The 23,342-nt window shown below is 35.0% G+C and overlaps 2 protein-coding genes across 2 annotated transcripts in view; both read right to left on the minus strand.

Moving 5' to 3' along the window:
• Window positions 1–665: 665 nt before the first annotated feature.
• The window catches only part of LOC123674976 (TWiK family of potassium channels protein 7-like), a 621,245-nt gene continuing 598,568 nt past the window's right edge, over window positions 666–23,342 (minus strand). Inside the window, exons 5-6 of the mRNA XM_045610173.1 lie at window positions 7,435–7,652; window positions 666–2,011 (exon numbers count right to left, since the gene is read on the minus strand). Coding sequence (XP_045466129.1) covers window positions 7,574–7,652 — 79 coding nt within the window. The 3' untranslated portion in view covers window positions 666–2,011; window positions 7,435–7,573. The remainder of the gene's footprint in view (window positions 2,012–7,434; window positions 7,653–23,342) is intronic.
• LOC123674978 (ubiquitin-40S ribosomal protein S27a-like) lies at window positions 6,673–7,227 on the minus strand. Its single transcript, XM_045610177.1, has one exon. The coding sequence runs from the start codon at window positions 7,150–7,152 to the stop codon at window positions 6,688–6,690; it is 465 nt and encodes a 154-aa protein (XP_045466133.1). The 5' UTR covers window positions 7,153–7,227; the 3' UTR covers window positions 6,673–6,687.

A 23,342-nucleotide genomic window follows, 5' to 3' on the forward strand; every position in this document is an offset into this window, starting at 1 on the left:
ATTCAGTTTATTACCCCCTTTTATACAGAAGGTCTGATAACGTTTTATGTTGGTTTTAAGTGTGCTGTAAACTTTAACAGCAATTGCATGATACACTCATGTGTAATAAAATTAAAGTCATGTTTTCCTTCGTCTCGTTGTGATTCAAGTCCAAAAGCTGCTTGATTGCCGAGGTTATATCATTTTTGACGCTATTTCGTGCGATCTTTCTCAGATTAAGAAATCGTTTTATGGGTGGATTGGATGTAATTTGAGATAAGCAAGGCCTTCTTCTTTGGGGTTGGAAATAAACTGTAAGAATTTATCTGTTCAAGTTTTTTCTTAGTTTATCTGAGTTAGCCTCAATTTCATGAAATTTTGAGAATCTTTTGAAACCTACGATATTATAATCCCTTCTTCCTGTTTTTAAAAAAAGAAGTAAAGGATTGAATTCAAATCATTTGATTGAAACTTCAGGTCATTGGAGCACCTATATTAATTGACCATATTCACCGCCGCCATATTGTTGTGCGACAATACCAACTACCCAGTGTTCCCAACGGAGAAATATTGAGTTTACTAGAAAAATACCGCTAATATCAAAAATACTATCAGCCATAGAGTTTATTCTTCCACTGACCATTTCCAAAAATGGAGCGAAGCCTTCATTTATACACTCGGCCACAGTTAATTTGTTCATAAAACCACCTTTCACTAATGTTTTTATTTCCAAAAGGTGAAATTTTTTCGAAATATTGTCCCAAACAAGCCTATGTGGCGTAGCAGCCAGAAAATGTACTCCGGGGTTTTCACATAAACCACACTTATAAACTTTATATTGTGGAATTTTTCTAATAACGTCAATATTTCTCCGTTGGGAACACTGGGTAGTTGGTACTGTCGCACAACAATATGGCGACGGTGAATATGGACAATAGGAAAGTGCGGGGAACAGTCAGAGAAAGATCCTTGACACCAAAGGCAATCCAATCCGAATTTGGTTTTCTACTACAGAAATTACATTTTTAAATTCATTATGAGTAATAAGTATTTTCGAAAATGTAATATTGAGTTTTGTGAGTCAAATAATATAATTCAATATCATGGTAGGTACTTATATTTCAGAATAATCAATAAGTATCATATATTTCACTACCTGAAACTTTTAATGTCCTTTATTTTTTCAAGGGTGTTCATGGTTTTGGAAATGACTCAATGATCAAGAGTCATCATAAAACGTTAGGAGCCTCCCAGTAGAATTTTTATCGAGAGAATCAGTTGCTCCACATCTTGTTTTTTCCGAGCTAAATGAACACCCACTTTCGGCATTACAATTTTCAAATGCATAAAGAAAGTAAGATTCAAATTAGGAAAGAAAGTGATAAACATGTGTAGGATAAAAGAGGATACAGATTAGTTACTACATGCTTATTCAAATTCAGACATTGGTAGGTAAATATCTGTTTAGCTTCTTCGTTTTCGTAACAATTATGAGAAGGCTGATAATTCTAACAAATAATTACATATTTGGAGGAATAGGAATTCTTAAGAACTCTGCCCCGACTTTTTGTGATTATTAACCAAATTTACTATTTACGATTGCACTCAGTCAGCTATAATTTATCCTTTTTCATGGTGAAGTCGATAACTTTACAAATGTCACAATCCGCCTCAGTGTTACAAGAACAACCCTCATCACACTTTTTTAAATCTTCACACAACCTGAAATTTTTGAATTGTTTCAGTTCCTTTTTCACTAAGTTGAAGTCGTCGACAATGTCTTCGACTCTCTTCTCGTTATGCTATCCTTTCTGTCACATGAACACATCGTTGAAGTTGGGATTGTCAGCTCTGATTGCCAGTTCGTCTTCGAAAGTGACCATTTTTTCTTTTTGCTTGGATATTACTTTTCGTGGTACCCTGACGGTGAGTGGCAGGAAATTTCCGATTGATGAAGCTTCTTCTTTTGGGATGGACAGATCAAATTCGCTTATACTTCTCGGTACGAAGTACTCTATCAAGGGTTCAGCACCTGTAAACATAAGTTTGCTGAGAAGTAGTTAGGTTTTGATGAACTGAAAATTGATTATCAACTAATAGAACTCCTTTCATAGGATGAACATAATCAAGTTTTTCGAATAATGATCATATTTGGAGAGATACGAATAGAAGAGCAACTCAGAAGAAACACAAAATAATACCATGTAGGTAACTGCTGTTATTCAGGCTTATTTGTGTTGAAGATTCAAAACGAGGAAAACACAACAGTCAGCTGGCAAGTTTATGGCCAGTATTTTGGGATGCGCAAGGTAAAATATTCATTGATTTCCTCCAAAAGGGCCAGACCATCAACAGCGATTATTATATAGCCTTATTGGATAGTTTAAAGGATGAAATCGTTGAAAAACGGCTCCATTTGAAGAAAAAAAAGGTGGTGTTTCATCAAGACAATGCGCCATGTCACAAATCAATGAAAACAATGGCAAAATTGCATGAATTGGGCTTCGAATTGCTTCTGCATCGACCGTATTCGCCAGATCTAGCTCCCAGCGACATTTTCCTGTTTTCAGACCTCAAAAGAATGCTCGCTGGAAAGCAATTTAGCGCCAATGGAGAAGTAATCGCCGAAACTGAGGGCTATTTTGAAGCGAAAGACAAATCGTACTACAAAAATGGTATCGAAAAGTTGGAAGGTCGCTATAATAGCTGTATCGCCCTCGAAGGCAACTATTTTGAATAATAAAATGGAATTTTGCCAAAATAATGTGTTTTACTATGGTAGACCGGGGACAAATATCACTATTCTTCACCTCTCCAACTTGAATTTTCATTTGGTTTACCACTAATTATCACTCATTACCTTTGTAAGTCGAATTTAATCAAGAATCGAACTACGCCTATGTCGAACTATACGTGGTGTTTCGAGTTAACGAGAGTCCATTGTATTTGAAGATTGTTTTCGCTATTCTGCTGTAGTTCTCCATGATTCGAATGACGCTATATCAAAAAAAAATTTTGCACGAAATTTAAAATGGCTATTCTTTATAAGTATTTTTATATGTATATGTACCGGGTTTTTCACCATAATTTGACCCCCCCTTCAACTTTTTTACTGACAAAGGTACAAAAAAATGTTTTCTACAGAAGTTTCACAAAATCGACTAGTGTCTTTCAAAATGATTTCACAAAACGAAATATATACAGAGTGGGAAACATATTGATAGTAACTTCATTTTTTCAAATGGAACACCCTGTATATTTTTCTATATTTGACTAGCCTTTTTTCCCCTGATTTCAAATATATAACATATGTTTGGCCTATCTCTCTTATTCTGAGTACCACAGAGTTTCAAATTTTAAGAACCACCTGTCATGCAAGCTGGCAGTTTTCAAGTGGTAGGCTGGGATAACTCAAAATGCTCTTTTTTGAGTTATATAGTTGGCAATTTGACTATATGTCATATCGTTGCCAACGAGATAACTCAAAAAAGAGCATTTTGAGTTATCCCAGCCTACCACTTGAAAACTGCCAGCTTGCATGACAGGTGGTTCTTAAAATTTGAAACTCTGTGGTACTCAGAATAAGAGAGATAGGCCGAACATATGTTATATATTTGAAATCAGGGGAAAAAGAGCTGGTCAAATATAGAAAAATATACAGGGTATTCCATTTGAAAAAATGAAATTGCTATCAATATGTTGCTCACTCTGTATATATTTCGTTTTGTGAAATCATTTTGAAAAACACTAGTCGATTTTGTGAAACTTTTGTAGAAAACATTTTATTGTAACTCTTTTAGTAACAAAGTTAAAGGGGGGGTCAAATTATGGTGAAAAACCCGGTACCTACATACAAAATCTCAATTTGATCGGATCATTTATCACGTATTGAAATTTTCATGATTCTGATGATGTGATCATCTTGAAATTTAGCATATAGCTTGAAATTTTTATTTAATATCTATTACTATAACTATTATGTTTAGTTGTCGCCTCAACTTTTTGTACTAAATTCTCATTGTTTTCTTTTCAACCTTTGAAATCCAGGAAATATTTCATCTTCTTCACGTTCTCCAGGGCAAAAATAAATAATAAACCTAAGATCTTCCCCACTCAAATACTGTCTGCAGCATCATTCATTTTCAATAATGAATATTGTCTGTTAGAAGATTTCCCAAACCACACCGCTTCAATTAAACTAATGGCGATTTCTAAAACTTCTGGTATACTAATTAGGAAGTTGTTTTCGACGAACTTACTCCAAGTTCGGCGTAATTGCCGAATTGCCGATAATTTATAGCAGGAATCATAAAAAAAATATAGGAAGTCGGCGGAAATTTGCATATTTCCGTCGTATCTTACGTTATATTCGAGCGATATTATTTGGGTTTAATAAAGATTTAGCTTGGTAATATGTGGGCGAAACGTGTGGAAACTGCGCCGTGTTTTCATTAAGTAAATGTTTGGCTACATCATTCCTCGTTTTGTACGAAGGAATTAGTACGGACAACGTTAACGTAACTTGTTTTTCGTGAAATTGGTTATAATTTTAACTTGGTTTGGAAAGTTCACGTTTACATTGTTATTTGTAGCAGTACCGTTATTTCCGATTAACGAACATGGTAACAAAAAATTTTGGAAAGCAGTGTATGAAGTCAGGAGCTCTCTTGAAGACCACAGAAACTGTATTTAGGTTTATTCAAGTGTGCTATTGTTATATGAAAGAACGAGTTCTTAACTCCTTATTTTCCTATTAATTTTTCGAAATTCTTATAGTATTTTCTATAGGTCTATGACAATATCAACACGAAATTTTGCAGGATACATTCTAAATCTCAATCGGATATGTAATCGCGGAAATATTGGGTATTTTTATTTAAATTCTTCCTCAAGTTTCTAGGGCTCTGGTACTCGATCAACATAAAATCTTGCAAGAATCTTGAAATTGTCGTTTCAAATCTGAATGCAGATTTTCATTTTCGAAATCAACAGAAAAACAAAATATTGATCTGTTATACAGGGTTAGTCAAAAATGTGTACCGAGCTACATTGAAAAATAAGAATAGAACGATGGATAAACTATATTTTTGTATGTACCTATACAAGTATCCGGAGGTACAACCGGTTTGTTGTACCTACGGACATGAGGAGTTGTACCTTGGGACGCTAAGTGAAATACCTTCACAAACAGAATATAATGTAAAAAACAAAAATACTTCCTAATATTTGAAAGTTTTATTGAAAAAACAAACTGCAAATGATACAAGGACTATCCTAAATTGATTTTAGCAAATGATACTGGAAAGATAAATGTATTTGACAGCCGAGAGGATGAATCTGCTCTACGTGGTTGAGGAAGTTTTTGTACAATATCGCTGATGTTAGTTGTATATTCCACTTCATCTTCAACCGTAAATGTGTAGCCATATTCAGAAGAATATGCTTTCTTTAGATATTTTACTTGACATTCTGTTTCGTCCACCTTTCCAGAAATTGTGGCTACAAAATATCCTGACTGTTTTTTCCTTTTAAGTGCACCAAAATTAAATTACCTTCCTGAAGGTCATCAGCGGCAAATTGAATGAATTCAATTTCTACTTCTGATAAGGAATCATCATTTGAATAACTGCTGTCACTCCTAATCTCCCTAATCTCAAAATCAATTTGATATTCCTCTGATGACGTTTCTTCGATGTTTAACTTTTTTTCATAGCTTTAGACTTATCTTCCTTTATTTCATTGAGTTCAGGGGTATCGGTAAGGATGCGGGCCCTTCCTTTTTTGGCCCTCTTGAAGCATTTCCTTTACGCGGCGGAGCTTTATGAATGGGACGAACCTCATCCATATGAGGTTCCATCCATATGCACGAAATTTCAATCTGGTGGCATTTACCCCTTAGAAATTATGAGCAGAAATTTTATCAACTTTGGAAGGATATATCTCCCTTAATATGCATTTTTGGTCATAAGGTTATTCATCAATTATTATAATAATAATGTAAAATTTACAGTGTTTTTTCCTGTTCCCTCCCATACTTAATTTGTGTTGATTGCTCCAAGAAGACACATCTCATTTGCATCTTAATCGTTTACGAATCAGCATAAGTGCGAAAATAGTCTTGGCAATTGGCACGATTGTGGGTCACAAAAGTTGGATTGGTTTGGTCTGTATTCTCTGTGCTAATTGCCAAGACTATTTTCGCACTAATGCTGATTCGTAAACGATTAAGATGCAAATGAGATGTGTCTTCTTGGACCAGAAAAACTGCTCCAGAAAAACTGCTGCACGAACAAAGTTTTTCTGGAGCAGATAGATGTAAAATGTGGATTGGCTCCAAACTATTATTCATCAATTCTTGTTTAAATTTTAGTGTTTTCTGGTTTTGAAAAGGAAATTATATTGCAATTTGAATAAAGAGGAATTCTGAATAATTATTAGGTTTGAGTTTTGACCTTAGACCGAGCCTTAGACAAAGAACAGGGTAAAATTTATTAGCTTGTTTGTGACCTTTGAGTTTTGACGTTGGACAAAGAACAAGGTACAACGGGTTCCATAATGGGATCAATAGGGGTTTTTGACAAAAAATTTGTGATGAAGTATTCAGGACCTATACAAAAATCCAGCCCGTTGAGGATTAACGCATATTAAGTATTGGAGTAAAACAGTATCTTTTTAAATAATATTTTTATTGGATCATAGTGTTAAGAACTATTCTGGTTTAGAGAAAACCAGGGTGTATCCATATTTTCCACAGTAGTGCCTGTCTTCCATGGCTGCCATGAAGACTCCAGCTCCACACTGTTCACTAGGGCATTCACGTCTAAGTCTGTGAATCTTTCCACTGTAGTCAACTTTGTAAAAGTTAAGAACGGGCATCTTGACCTTCTTCTTCTTGTGTTTGATTTTTTTGGGAGTAGAGTAATTCTTCTTCTTGCGTTTCTTAGCTCCTCCCCTCAACCTAAGCACCAAGTGCAAGGTTGACTCCTTCTGGATGTTGTAGTCTGAAAGGGTTCTGCCATCTTCCAATTGTTTACCGGCAAAGATCAATCTTTGCTGATCTGGGGGAATTCCCTCCTTGTCTTGGATCTTGGCCTTGACATTTTCAATAGTATCTGAGGGCTCGACCTCAAGAGTGATGGTCTTGCCCGTTAGGGTTTTGACGAAAATCTGCATAGTTGGGTCTTACCTATTTTCACACCACCATGCACTTTAGAAAAGACTATGGCCGACTTGTGACATGTAGAAGAATGTGACATGTAGAAGAATGATGATGTTACTTCGTAGTGGCCTTTGAAATATTTTTAATTTACTCATTGTCGGTTGAGGAAAAAAGAGTTCCCAATTCAGAAATTTTATCAAATATAATAGTGGCTAGTATAAGTGTGAAGCAGTGAAGAACACTTCACTAAAAACGGAAGAGAAGATAGGAAAGAATGAAATCAATTGTTATCCTACCTGCTGACCTCCTTGCTGGTGCGTTTCTATTGAAGTTAGTTTTTCTCGGAAGGCTATTGTGTTGATACATGGGAGGAATTTTCTTCATCATCGGAGGTGTTTTCACTGGTGCTGATCCACCCTCCGTCAATGGTCTCTGTCAGGAGCCCTCTTCAGATGCTTCGACGTTTTTGCGTTGCGAAGCAGCACTTGTCCTTGTGCAAGAAGCACCGATAAATCTAGAAAACACATATGAGGAGATAATTTCGTTTTTACGGCTCGTAGAATGCGAGGAACTGAATGAAAATTAAATATTCCAAAGTTAAGTCAACATTAAGCTACGAATTCGGTCCAGGTCATAACTTAAGGAAGTTATACTTAGTTCTAGTTCGAAACCTTTCTAGTCTAAGATCCCGATATGAAACGACCTTCACCGAGATGCTTATTTGATAAAACGTATTTTATATTTAATTTAACATGTCAATAAATATATCACATATGGGTTGCCTAACAAATTTTAGTCCAGAGTAGGTTTGATTAATAATTGCAAAAAATTTTTTTTTCGAACATTTCACCTGTTTGCTTATCAGATAAATTCTATACCAATCGAAAGTATGAAACCCATAGAATGTGCAAACGTTAGGTTGCCTATTTTTTTCCGGTCACAACTCTCCGGTTGCCAGGTATAAACAGGTCAATCTATACTAGCATTTTGCGACGGTCTGACTATTTAATCAAAATCAATAAAATTAAAGATTATTTCATTATGAACACGGTGGTATAGGGTTGCCTGCGAAAAATCAGTCCAGAATCCCGGTTGTCGAATTTTAAAAAGTTAAATATTGCTGCGAGTGAATGTGTGCGATAGAGAGGTCCCAATCAACCATCTCATGCGATAGAAGAGGACACAGCATAGCAGCTGCTTGAAGTCCGTCCAGTGAAAGAAAGAGAGTGCGCATGCTATTTGTTCTTGGAAATGAAAAGGATAGCGATAGACTGGTATACTCTCAGTCGCACACATTCACTATTTAACTTTTTAAAATTCGACAACCGGGATTCTAGACTGATTTTTCGCAGGCAACCCTATACCACCGTGTTCATAATGAAATAACCTTTAATTTTATTGATTTTGATCAAATAGTCAGACCGTTGCAAAATGCTAGTATAGATTGACCTGTTTATACCTGGCAACCCGAGAGTTGTGACCGGAAAAAAATAGGCAACCTAACGTTTGCACATTCTATGGGCTTCATACTTTCGATTGGTATAGAATTTATCTAATAAGCAAACCGATGAAATGTTCGAAAAAAAAATTTTTTTTAATTATTAATCAAACCTACTCTGGACTAAAATTTGTTAGGCAACCCATATGTGATATATTTATTGACATGTTAAATTAAATATAAAATACGTTTTATCAAATAAGCATCTCGGTGAAGGTCGTTTTATATCGGGATCCTATACTATTCGGCAATACAGGCTGTTGAACTGAATTTTCTCTCATTTATTTCATACGAATGTAATAGCCGTTTTAATTTTGGATATTGATATATTGAATATTGTACTCGGGATTTTTAAATATTTCAATATTTCTTATGAGTTACCCAGTGGAGTGGTTTCCGAGGATATCGTGTCTTCAATCGCATCTAACTTCAACGCCAATGAGGATAGGGACTCTTTAGACCTATTCTCTGATTTTTTCAACCTTTTTAAAAGCTCTTAGGAGGTACCGTTCTAGAGGAAATGACTTCAATGTGATCGAGACACCAGTAGCTTCAAAGAAAACATTTCATATGTTGGAGAGTTGAAATGAAAAGTTAGAAACAAATAATGGTGCCCCGAAAATATTGAAGTAATTTTTCTCGAAAGGGTACTGATTTTCATTGGCGTAGTAGTTTTTGGCGCATGACAACATGATATCCCTGGGAATTATGCCACTGGGACATTGTAGAAACTCAATAAAACCATAAAAATATTGGAAATCTCCTGGGTACAATATCTTACAAAATTCAAACGCTGATTATATGAACTCGTTAAGAATTTATAAAAAATGAATAAAAAATATGAATCCAACAGCTTGTACTATAGAAGGGAGTCTAGATAGAAAATATTTCACTTGTTATTTCAACTGGAACTATTAGTTCTAAAGTTATGACCACGACTTTTTGAATCACCCCAAGGGCGTAGAAATGGGGGGTACTGGGGGTAATTACACCCCCCCAAGATATTGAAAATATAAAATTTTAGAATACTCGCAAAGACGAATAACGAAAATTTATTCATAAAATGAACCAATTATAATCATTTTACTTTCCTTTGAATCGACACGTCAGTAAAAAATCGGACCCCTTTACGGTCGATTGGATAAATCGAACTTTCACATAAAAAACTATGTGCTACTGCATTATTATTGGATTAAGATTAAACAAGAGAAAAGTTAGTAAAAAGATTTAGTGTACAACCAATATTCAAAAACAGAATTGGCAGTTGCCCTCCAAAATTTTTCCTTTTCATTAGTATCATAATACAATCTGTTCCTGCTCACGCACTAAATATATTAATTTTTCAGAATCCATTACCAACGAAAATTAAATGTTCCAGAACTAAGCTCAACAGTCTGCTAATTCACATTATCCGTTCAAACACGTTCATACAGACTCCGCCCATACATCAGACAAAATATTATCTCTTCTTCTTCTTCTTTTAGCTAGGAAGTTCCCTGTTTGCTTGGCCTTGGTCTATTCTATTTACCCATTCATTCAAACTTGGTCTATTCTGCAGATGAGGAAAACCAGCTTTGAGCCCATCTTTTCGGTGGTCTACCCGGCTTTCTCCTTCCTCTGGGTTGTTCATTCTTGCAGATGTATGCTATTCTATCTGACTCCATCCTATCAACGTGGTCTCTCCAATCCCTCCTTCTCTGTCTACGCCACTTGACAACATCCTGTACACCAGTTCTCTGTCTTATTGACTTGTTGGTCTGTCTATCCCTCAATGTCACCCCTGAAATTCTTCTCAGGATCCTCATTTCTATCGTTCTGAGCTTTTGTTTGGTTCTCTCTGTTTCCGCACGGGTTTCTACGGCGTAGGTCATAATTGGGCGCACCATTGCTTTGTAAAGCCTCACCTTTGTTTCCTGGAGCATGTACTTGTTCTGCCACACCATTGTGTTCAGATATCCAGTTATCTGTGCCGCCTTAGTGGCCTGCTGTTGGACTTCCGAATAGAGATCTCTGTGACTGGTGATTTCAACTCCGAGATATTTGAAGCTCATTGTCTGCTGAATGACGACACCCTCTAGTTCTAATTTACATCGAACAGGTTCCTTACTTATGACCATGCATTTAGTTTTGTCACTGGATATCTTCATGTTGTGTTGTTTGCTGGCAATATTGAACAGATGTAGCAGCCTCTGGAGGTCATCCTCACAACCCGCCAAAAGAAGCGTATCATCAGCATAGCAGACGATGTTTATATTGTGGCTCCCTATGCTGAATCCCTTCTTCCCTCTCAGAGCGGTCCATTATCAGACTAAACAGGAAGGGGCTCAGCGAAATATTATCTATATACTGAACGGAACGGATGGCGAATGACACGATCGGTGACGGACAATGTGAATTACTTCATATGAAACGCATCAAATGTTATTTTTCGTAAACGATTCGCTTGGTGCCTGAAGCGATACGTGTCGGATAATATAAATCGAACTTAATTCGTATCGAAAGTTGTCAGGGCTGCGTTGTATAATTTATTGTGTTTTTTCAAATTGCAATTGATTTGTGAAGACATCAGTTTTGAATTGACTATATCTACAGTGTGTTCCTGAATTAGAGGTACAAATAAAAATTACAGATTTCTCGAATCATTTCAAGCAAAAAAGTCCGCAAACGCTTTGTTTTTGAGATACAGGTGTTAAAGTTCAAATTTTTCTCTCGTTTTACCTTCCCTCCACAAGATATTTAACTTGAACTGACAAAGATATTCCAATTTAAAGTTTTCATCATGTGATATAGGTACTAATTTTAAATGCAAATCTACAGGGTGAATTTTTCCTGGAAAGGTGCCCGCTTCTTTCCTCCAGAATTATTTTTTGTGAACCGCTGGTAGTATAGAAAAATATAAAAAGAAACTCTGCTTCAACTCTACACTTTTTGGTTATGTAGCTTTGCCGTATCTGTAATCGATTTCGAGAAAAAAATTCAAACAGCTCTCTATACTGATTCTCAGGAAAATCCGAATTATAAAGATCCAGTTAGGTAGCTGTAATAAATCAATTAATTATAAGTTTTGGTACTTATTTACCAACTCTGTAGCGAAGATTAATAAAGATTCGATAAACTGGTTAAGCATCACAAAAAGTAGGAATACAAGAACACCCTGTATCTCGAAAACAAAGCGTTTGCGGTAATAAAAAAAATTATTTCGAGTAATTTGGCTAAAACTTCGTAATCAAACCTTTTTTTCTCACATTATAGATATGAGTAAACAATGTCGTCAAAAAATTTTTTTTCGATTACCCCTATCAAGAAAAAAAAGATCTACGCCCTTGAATCACCCTGTATATTACAAATATCAAGACAGTCAGATGAATTATGGACTATTAAAATAAAAAGATGTATGACAGTTTTTCAAACTGAATATCAAATCGAAGATTCAAATCAGAAATATTTAGTGTCACCCCTTTTAGTTACATTAAACTCCGTATCGCATTCCCGCTTGAACGCTTTTCATGTCATCCGTACGTTACTTTCTACAGGAACATTTTTATATGTATGTAGGCTTGGTTAATCGATCGTCTAGAGGTATGATTCGATTACCTGGCCTTTCGTCTTTTTTTCCGTGACTTTGTTGGATTTGTAATAATTAAACTCTTTTGAATTATTTACATCTATTTACAAAGCCACAATTATACAGTATGTACAAACTCAGTATTGAGAAGATCTTAATTACAAGTTTCTCACTACGGTACTGAATTTCGTCTTCAACTCGTTTTAATTACTAGAAACGTCTTCGTTTATCACGTCTTCGTCGTACTTCAAGTTTTCGGTCGTCTCGTCTTTGATTCGTTCGCGACTCTTCTTAATCTAGTCCGCGAACCGTCTTTACGTCTTAAGTTGACCGACCGAACTTGTTCTGTCTCCCGTCTTAGACTTAAGTTAAACTGTACCGTCTGTACCCGTCTTCGGTTTAAGTTGAACCGTTCTCGTCTTCGGCTTAACTTGAACTGTGCTCTCTGCCGATTGGAACTACCCTGTCTCGGTTTGACCACACCCTTAGGGGAAGGTACCATCCTTCTCCTAGTCCAATGCAATCTTTTGCCTTACCGCCCCCAAAGATCTTCGCGGATTCCTGGAATATTCTAGAAGGACAAGAACCTGAAAAAAAACATGTGAAACACATGTGGCATGACCGTATTGTCTTCGAACCTTATCAACCCTCCAATAAATCTCTTAAGTTTTACCACCGACTTATGACATTCTTCGACACCCCGAAGAATAGCACATCCTTTTTACATTATGTACAATTCGTTCCCTGTAAATCTATTGAAACTGTCATGCCCTCGACATTAAAAGAAACTAATAGGTTCCGGTTGACCCTCGCCATTATTTACAGGGAAACAATAAACTGGATCCTACATGTATGTAATCAGAAAAGTATTATACTCGTACTATTCTATTTACTCACCCCATCATCTTGAAAATATTATACAACTTTTTCATTATTGGAATGTTTCATTATTTCATTATTTGAATCTTTCGAATATAGAATCGAAAGTGCATTCTTCTCGAAATAAAAACAACAAACAGAAAATTGAGAAAAAATTATAGAGTGGACTTGGTTAAGGTCAGAATATCCTCCAAAATACCTGGTTGAATTCTTGTCTGAACTCAGGCATGGTGTTACAATCACAGATTTTCATGGGATTCTCACATAATTTTTTTGAACAATAATCTATATTGTAGAATGACAATATTTTTAATTCACGAATAAAAAAAAATGTTGGTAGCTTTTCGTTTTTCGCAAAATAATTTATGCTAGTTCAATGTTCAAAGCACTGATATATTTCTAGAATATTCCTGGAAAAAAATTCAAAAAATCATTGAAAAAGGTAAAAATAATAGATGGTCGTACATTGCTGACCTCTACTTATATGCTTCGTAAAGAGAAAGAAGATAAACTTCGTATACCGCACAAAGTTGGGTCATCGCAGGAGCGCCAGAGGGGAAATTAATGGGTACCTAATGTTTGACTTATTCGCTGAAAGCCACGTGGTGGTAATCCCTCTTAACTTCTGGATATTCGGTGTTCAAAAGGCGTCATTTTCTCTTTGCTATTTGGAATCCTGGCATCCCAAAGCTCCTCGAGTGTATAGGGTTTATAAATATACGAGTCGGCTTTTTCAAGTCCTTGAATGAACATGTTGGAGTTGAATTTATAGGGTTAGGACCATATATAAAGACTGAATATTGACGAAATGTTGGTCTAGTCCAAATTGGTAGTCTGATTTCAATTGTTCTAACCCTGTATATAAAACTGCAATATTTATAATAAATATATGGATAGCTCCTGCTGCTGAACACTCTGATGGGTGTTGCATTGAAATGTAGACAAAACGTCTGTAGGGCCTTCTTCATGTATCTGCTCGAATTTTAGTCCTGCGGAATTGCTAGTACGTCAATACGGTACCTTTCAACTTCTTATACAGGGTGAGTCTTTGACTTGTACATATATTTTAACCGAAGATTCTTGAGGTCAAAAGAAACACTTTTTTCATTTACTATTTTTTCCGATTCGGCCCTGTTAAAAAGATATAGCCATTTTAAATTTTCATAATGAGCTAATTCACCCCTGGTAACCGGAACACTGAAGTTTTCGCAAGTATAAAATATACAATTTGAACCTTGGAAATAAGCTACTAGATTGGAAAAACCATCATGAACTCACTTTTAACATTCCATTTGTTGAACAAAGTAGTATTTATAATACAATAAATGAGTTATCCCAATTTCAATGACGATAAAGATTAAATATTTTTCTCTTGATTTTCTATTTCATTTTCGATAATCATAACGAATTGAGCTCGCTACCACCCATATTAGCTTAGCTCTGATACTCATAATTCATATCCATTCATTTATTATATCGCATTTATAACATATCGTTGTTTATTTTATTTCGTACAATTTAACCTCACATTCTCATTCATCTGTAAAAGTTCTAACACAGACTAGTAGTCTGTGGTTTTAAGTTTGAACCTCAAACTTCGAGTGTTGCAAATTTAAACACAGCAGTTCGAATAATCTATGTTCTAACCTAAAATATTCATTTACAGATTACACTGTTGTTATTATGATATTTGATATTATCTTAACATGAAATGAAAATAATAATATCGAAGATTTGAAGAATCCCAACAAAATATTGAAGTTCCATACATATTTTCGAGAAATTCAAAAACAATTTTCAAAATAATTGTGGATACAAAATAAATAAGTGTGCATTCTGATAGAAAGTAATTCCTTTATGAAATGAAGCAATTGATTTGTTCCAACTATCTCATAAAAATAAAAATAATGATCTGCTTCAATATTTTTGGAGCCATCAGTGTGAAAATATGGAAATGAAGTTTTATGGCTCTGCAATCAATTGAAAATGTTAGACTCCACTTGTAATCAAATTTGTTCTATAATATGTATCTACATTATAGCCAACTCTACTACTTGAATCTTCTTGATTTTGCCATTGAAAATAAATGAGAAGTATTCAATATAAATATCCACAGTTGAATATCCTGTTTCTTTCAACTCACCTATTTGTTTTCATATTAAAACAATTATGGCACTCTTGGAAGTATGTCAATCATATGATCTAGAATGAATTTATGGAATAGCAAAAGAATAAAAGTATTTAATCTCAATCACATGAAAATTTGTCTAGTATGTACCTAGTCGTAGTGGTATGTTTCGATGTGAGTTTGATTGACCCTCAAAGAATACAGTATTGTTCGATAGCAGCAGTCTTTAGTGGGATATTGACTGTTGTCAGTATAATGGGACTATTTTGTGAAAACTTTTTTAAACATGGGCTTTATGGGAAATCTGGACTTTTCAAAATAGAATGTTGATTTTAATGAAGTATCTTCTTATTATAAGAGCTGTGTCAAAGCAAGTTTGTAATCAAATAGAAGAGTTGAGGTGAGCTCATTCAAATAACTTCATTTTCAAACTAAGTTGGCTAGTACTTCAATTCTAAAATCTGAGACATGACATCATAGTAAATATTCATTTCTGTGGTTTTTTTTCCACAACAGAACAGAGTTGCATTTAGCCAAAGTACCCAATTTTTCGAATTTCACAGATAATTTTTTTTTTTAAGATCAAGTTACTCGAAAACGGCGCTTTGTAGGAGGAAATATGAAGAATACCTTTATTTTCCAAATTAGCCAAATATTGTTCAATGAACGTTCAAATTACTTTTAAGAGTTGGGTTCTTCGAATTTCTGGTATTTTTATGTGATGTAATGTTCATAACGAAGAAACTGTAAGTTGTGTAGGGAATCTTGTGTTCGGAGAAGATGTATCACAACAAGGAAAAGCTATATTCCAAAAATCATTTCCTTCAATAAAACCATTTACGAGATATAGCTGAAAATCACATTTTTTCATCGATTTTCAACAGCCTGTATCTTTGTAACCGGGCCGAATCGGAAAAAACTATAAGGGAAAAAAGTGTTTCTTTCGACGTCAGGAATCTTCGGTTAAAATATATGACAAGTCAAAGACTCACCCTGTATAGTCCAAGTATCTATACCCAAATTCATCAGATGTGTAGCGAGTTTGACTTTGAGAGATATATTATTAGATTTATTCAAACAATAATAATCATTACTGGATATTTATTGAAATTGATGAAATATATCCATAAATTTAGTTCAGTGATATTTGCATTGAAAAATGGCGGTTGACAGAACAGTTTTCTGCTTCACAAATTTGTCAGATAAAAGATATATCCATGAGAGAAAAGTTCCAAGTACCAACATATAATAATAAAATATAATCATGAAATACGTGTGACTCTGAAATATTCTCGCACGATTTTGTTTCACAAGGTATGGTAGGATGGAAGGATTTTCTACAGAATTAGAGAAAAGATGTTTTATATCAGATCTCAACATCCAGTAGGTTCATTATCCCATTTTTATTTTGCCTTGAATTTCCCAACCAAAAATTAATATTGACAGAATTGGAAAATTCCGTGATTTTTAGCCGGCTAGAGCCCGGCTATGAATGTTCCAATTTTGTCAAACGATTCGGCCGAGAAAGCCTTCAGCATTATATCAAATAATAATATGTTTTTTTCTTGAATATCTTTCGTGGGTTTCAAGTTGGTGTTGTATGAATTCTGTATTCAAGAAGCAATTTCGCCTCAGATGCCTCTATATCTGACTTAATCTCCATCCTATTCCTCGAAATATCATCCAATAAGTATTTTATTGCTCTTTCAAGTGGAATGATATTCATAACTCAATAAAAATAGAAGAATACCTATGTCTTTGTTTCTATCTACGTATGTGGCAGATGTTTTCGAGCAACGAACAATTATGAAATATCGAAATTTGTATATTCATTCATCATGTAAATTTCCTTTCGAATTCAACAATAATCGTCTCCTCGTGAATCCTTTTGGCCAGGTCTAACCTCTCAAGAATCCCATCCCAGAAACTCGAACAATTAAGAACCAAAACTTTTACACCTATCAACTCAATGATATGATAGTTTCAACAAGTGCCATAAAGGAAATGAAACTATTTATATATATATATATTGCATGAAACGAATACAAAATACAATAAGTGCCTCTACATAAATTCCTATACAAAGCTTCCGTTCGATACCTTGCTGGTTTCAATTTCATCAGTTTTGTGATCACAAAAAAATTGGGTAATTTTTTTTGATATCTTTTTTCTCATTCACAGGATCTACCTCCACATCTTCTTTACATATATTGACGTTGACGCAGATTTTCTTTTCCAGCTTTGGTTTTACTCTTAGACTTGGTCAAATTCGGAATGAATTCAACTTTAAGCGGCGCAGTTCTGGAAATTCTGGAAGTAGATACCCAGTTTATAAATTTCCAATCTGATGTCAAGTAACAACACGTCACCGAATTTGACAACATCAAAAATTATACTTTTCTTTTCCTGGCCTCTTTCCAATCAAAGTATATCCTATAATGCATCCATACGTTTTTCTTTATATAAATATCCTCCATCTGTTTTGACAATCTCTCTATTTGCCGAGAATTCATAATTGATTTGAGTATGTGTATATTCAGACCCGAAAGTCTTTATTTTCAAGACACCCCAACTCAACAAACAACTAACGCTACGACACTGTCTTGATTCAACTTCCTCCAATAAAATTTCTCATTAGTGCAGACTCCAACTTAAGCTGCAAACTGGAAGACATTCATTAAATATTTCTTATTACATTAACGCAGAATTCCTTTTCTGCGAAGGGAGCGTTTCCTCCAACACTTTATATCTTAATAGGAGGAAAGTTAAAGTCCCTTAAATAAACATCGGAATAAAAATATTTGAATACAAATTCGAGGAAGTGCTCTTAGAAGCAGGGCAGCGTCTAATTTGAAGGAAACTGTATTTAAAGATTTGAGAGATGAAATCCGCTTGATTAGTTCTTAGTTATCAAGAATAAATAAACAAAGAAAAGAATAATTTTTTCTCATTTGGCGAATTTTGATTATAAGCAAGGTGACCCAAGCTTAGGATATTAATGGCGATAGTAGGAATGATATATGGATTTTTAGTTTTTTTCATAAATTGGGTCAGCTAATCAAGCTTCTTTCCCTCATTTATTCAGACTTAATAAGCGTTCGTTCTCCGAGCTCTGTCATTTCGAAACTATATTTGAATTGTTGAATTTTGTGCTCGGAATGGTCTTGAGAGGGATTAACATCACGTGGTTTTCCGCGTATCAGTCAAACATTAGGTACCCATTCATTTCCCCCTTGGAGCTCCTGCGATGACTAAACTTTGTACGGCGTACGAAGTTGTACATTTACTTCAGCTTCTTCCTCTTTACGAAGCATATGAGTAGAGGGCAGCACTATATGAGGGTCTTTTAATCTCACAAATTATAGTTTCACCTCTTTTGTTATGATTTTTCGAAGGTTTTTTTTTTCACGAATATTTTAAAAATATATCAGTGCTTTGAATAGGGTGTCTCAAATTCGTTGTCTAGAGGGTGGATCTCAAAACCACTTTCAGCTAGAAAAAAATGAATGGCACATTTTCGGGCTAGATTTTTGAGAAAATTGATTTGGTGAAAACTGTTACAACATAAATTCAACTGTTTTCAAGCTATAAGAGAAGATTGGCAAATGGCCTGAAATGACAGGGGGTATCAACTGTTATAAATGTCCTGAAATGACAGGGGGTATCAACTAGGGCTGGGAATCATGATTCATGAATGAATGATATCATTAAAAATGATCGAATGCAGTTTTTCAAAGAAAACACGCTGGAATGCGAAATTATCTGGTCATTTTGATGCACGAGTGTAATTCGGGGGAATATTTCCCGAATAAACTGTTACATTACTTGTCAAACTGATGTAGAACGGAATTCCCATAGATTCGAACTGTGTAAGATGCATATAAACTATGCATCTATGAACAGTGCAATTATCGCAGGGCTGTTTCGCTTCCTACAATGCAATTATCGCTGTAATTTTCGATAATTGTTCTCCATATACATAGAATTTTTAACAGGAGGGAAATATTCTGTCAAAGTAACCACAACCCAAATTAAATAGTCGCTGGTCATCTTTACCTGGGACATCCACAGAAAAACTTTCAGCTTTTATGAAATGTCGAAGGACTGGCGGTCAAGGGCTCGTGCCCTATACTGAATCGGATAGGAAGTAATACCACTTTCCTTTCAACCCTTCATCCCAGTTATTACTTTTGAAGCATCATCTTCAACATCGAAGAGCCCAACTATAAACTTTCAGGTGGGAACATGTTGAAATATATCAAATATTATTTTTCGTACACGTAACGCCATCTGTTTGTAGTCATGTTCAACACCCATGTTGGGTAAACTTTACTGAGGACAGTTTTCTTCCTCTTTCGTTTGATCTGTCATTGTACACAGAACATATTTATTTATAATTTGTATCAATGACCATTTTGCGCCAATGCATGGAACCACCGTTGACTAAAATGGCTAGATATAACCTAGAAGGCTATTCAGACGCAGATTGGGGATCCAATGAACTGGATTGGAAATCTTTTACGGGCTTTGTAATTGAGCTAGCGGGTGGAGCCATTTCCTTGAAAAGTTTAAACAAAAGAGTACTGCACTAAGCAGCACTGAAGCCGAATATATGGCGATGAGTGAAGCTACCAAAGAAGCAATATATTTTATGAATTTGTATGAGGAATTGAATGGAGGTCTGTACTCATTTAAATTATTTATTGACAATCAATCTGCTCAAAAATTAGCATTGAATCATATATTTCATTCACGCTCCATACATGTAGATGTTAGGTACCATTTTATTCGGGAAACGGTGGCTGATAAAGTTATCAAATTAGAGTACCTACTTGGCGTCATCTTATATGACGACAGACATTTCAACGAAAAGTCTAACCACTGTCAAACATAAAATGTTTGTGGAGAAACTAGGTTTGGTTTAGTTGTATAATTTGTGTTTTTTCCTTAAATTTTGATTACTGTAAAAATTATATTCAATAAATGGGGGTGTTGAAATATATTGAATATTATTTTGAGTACCGGGTTTTTCACCATAATTTGACCCCCCCTTTAACTGTATTACTGAAAGAGGTACAAAAAAATGTTTTCTACAAAAGTTTCACGAAATCGACTAATGTTTTTCAAATTGATTTCAAAAGAAGAAATATATACACAGTGGGTAACATATTGATTGCAACTTCATTTTTTCAAATGGAACATCCTGTATATTTTTTTATATTTGACTAGCTTTTTTTCCCCTGATTTCGAATATATAACATATGTTTGGCCTATCTCTCTTATTCTGAGTACCACAAACTTTCAAATTTCAAGACCACCTGGCTAGCTAAGTAATTAGTTTTCGAGTGGAAGGCTGCGATAATTCAAAATGCCCTTTTTTGAGTTATCTCGTTGTCAACGATATGACATACGTTTGTCATTGAATGAAGATATTCATCGAATATGCACTACACAGAAGCGGAAAAATTTGAAATATTTTCCCTTTATGTGAAGAACAATAAAAATAAAAATGCTACAAGAAGAGAAAATATGATTGCATCCTAATCCTCGAATTCCAATTTATAATGAAAAACGTATATCATATAACAAGATAACTCAAAAAAGGGCATTTTGAGTTATCGCAGCCTACCACTTGAAAACTGATTACTGAGCATGCTAGGTGGTTCTTAAGATTTGAAACTCTGTGGTATTCAGAAAAAGAGAGATAGGCCAAACATATGTTATCCATTTGAAATCAGGGGAAAAAGAGATAGTCAAATATAGAAAAATATACAGGGTGTTCCATTTAAAAAAATGAAGTTGCTATCAATATGTGGCCCATTCTGTATATATTTCGTTTTGTGTAATCATTTTAGAAAACATTAGTCGATTTCGTGAAACTTTTGTGGAAAACATTTTTTTGTACCTCTTTTAGTAACAAAGTTAAAGGGGGCGGTCAAATTATGGTGAAAAACCCGGTACATGTAATGCCATCTGTTATGTTCATGTTAAACACCGATGTTGGGTAAACTCAAGGTCTATAGAATCTATAGATTCTTGGGGTAAACTCTACTGAGGACAGTTTTTCTTCCTCTTCCTTTTAATCTGTTATTGTACACAGAATGTATTTTACTATGATTTGTATTAATTATCATTTTTGAACCTCTCTTCTCTTTTGTAGCGTGTTTATTCAAATATATAGACTTTATAAAACGTTGAACTTGTTGAACTCATTTGATCGATTCTACCTAGTTTTATTCATCCTAATTAAACTCACCACAATATAACTAACAACAGTTTCTTGGTCTATTTTATCCAAAATGTAAATAATCGTCATTTGTCACTTTCATGAAAACGATTAGTGGTGTGAATTCGATTGCGGATTTACAACGGCCTTATGGAAGTACTTAGAAAAGTAAGAATATCTGACTGGCAGAAATCAATTGTAATTAATTTGTGACAATCAGAACAATTCAACATCGTTGCTCAAATCAAAATGAAAACAAATGTCATGCCATTTTGAATCTGCACCAAAATATGAAAGAAGAATATTCTGCATTCAAATTTCCATATTTCGGATGGAATAGGTCTGAAAATTGTTATTTATAATTTTTTTGGCTAATATCGACACATGACACATTAGAACTTTGCGATCGAGACATATCGTGTACATAGCGGCGGGACCCAAACATCTGAGGTCACTCTTGGTTCAAAATTCGAAAATTACAGACATGTGGACAGATACGTATGTTTTTAATTATTGAGAAAATAAAGATCAAGAGTCCCAGAACTGACTCCTGAGGAACACTATTTCAGAAAGAAAAGTATTTTGGGAAGCATCCACCACTAGGTCGTTCCATGGGCGAACATAGGAGATATTCAATAATGAAATAGTCTCATATTTCCGAGCGTTCTAGGGTATATGACCATCGCTAAAGCCGGTGAGCAGAATGGGGGTTGTATATTCGGATAATTAATGTGAAACCTTTGAGTTGGTTTCATAGTTGATATTTTTGTGTCCCAATTACCAGAAGCCAATAACTGGCAATTGGTTATTTGATCCTTAATTGGAAATCTATCCTCCATGGTTGAATGTAATAAAAACTCATACTAAACAAAATGTACAGTCAAACGAGAACTTAGCACCATGATTTTCCGGCTTTAAAATGAAAATGTGAAAAATCGCTCGAACCCGTCAATTTTCTAATTCGAGGGGAAACAAATTTTCCGCTCTTCGCATTCCGTAACTTCACCACTCTAACGGGGGTGAGTACAACTCCTTGATTTTGAAAACGGGTGAGGGGTGTTGCGATACCTCATTTTGAAGATCTTATCGAGCATCATCTGATACTGAAATTTTGCTTCGAAATTTCCCTCAATAACGAAATATATATATCTATCGGCTTTTACAACATGCTCCGACGTCTTCCGATACCTATTCTCCATTCGGCACGGTCAATCCATTCGTTCTCTTCCAGTCCTCTTTCCTGCATTTCCTTGTTGGTGCCTTCCCTCCAACTTTTCCTAGGTCTTCCTCTCCCCCTTCTACCCGTGGGTACCCAGTCCAATATCTGTTTTGGAACTCTTTCTGGTGCCATTCTTTGGACGTGTCCATACCATCTGCTGAGATGGTATGGACACGTCCAAAGAATGGCACCAGAAAGACAAACTATAGTCGAAGAAGTGAGAATGAAGCTGTGCTTCATTCTCACTTCTATAGTCTCACTTCTATATTCTCACAAACTATAGTCGAAGAAGTGAGAATGAAGCACAGCTTCATTCTCACTTCTTCGACTATAGTTTGTTTTACACCCATAATTTCTCGGATTCTCTCGTTTCTGACTCTTTCCAGCCTAGATCTTCCCGCCGATCGTCTCCGTTGCTTCTAGAGATTTTATTGATTTCTTTTTCAATGGCCATACCTCACAGCCATACATTACGATGCTCTTAACTATTGTGTTGTATATCCGGTGTTTATTTTATTTGCTGATTTTCTGATCCCATAATATATTATTGAGGGATTTGATAGCTTTTCTTCCCTGGATATTTCTTTCCTTTATGGCGCTATCGAGCGTTCTATTCTGGGTAATAACAACACCAAGGTATTTGTAGTTGCTGCATGATTTAAGATTATGCCCGTCGTTTGTCACCAGGT

The sequence above is a fragment of the Harmonia axyridis genome, chromosome 3 (assembly GCF_914767665.1).
Source record: "Harmonia axyridis chromosome 3, icHarAxyr1.1, whole genome shotgun sequence".
In the NCBI taxonomy this organism is placed as follows: domain Eukaryota; kingdom Metazoa; phylum Arthropoda; class Insecta; order Coleoptera; family Coccinellidae; genus Harmonia; species Harmonia axyridis.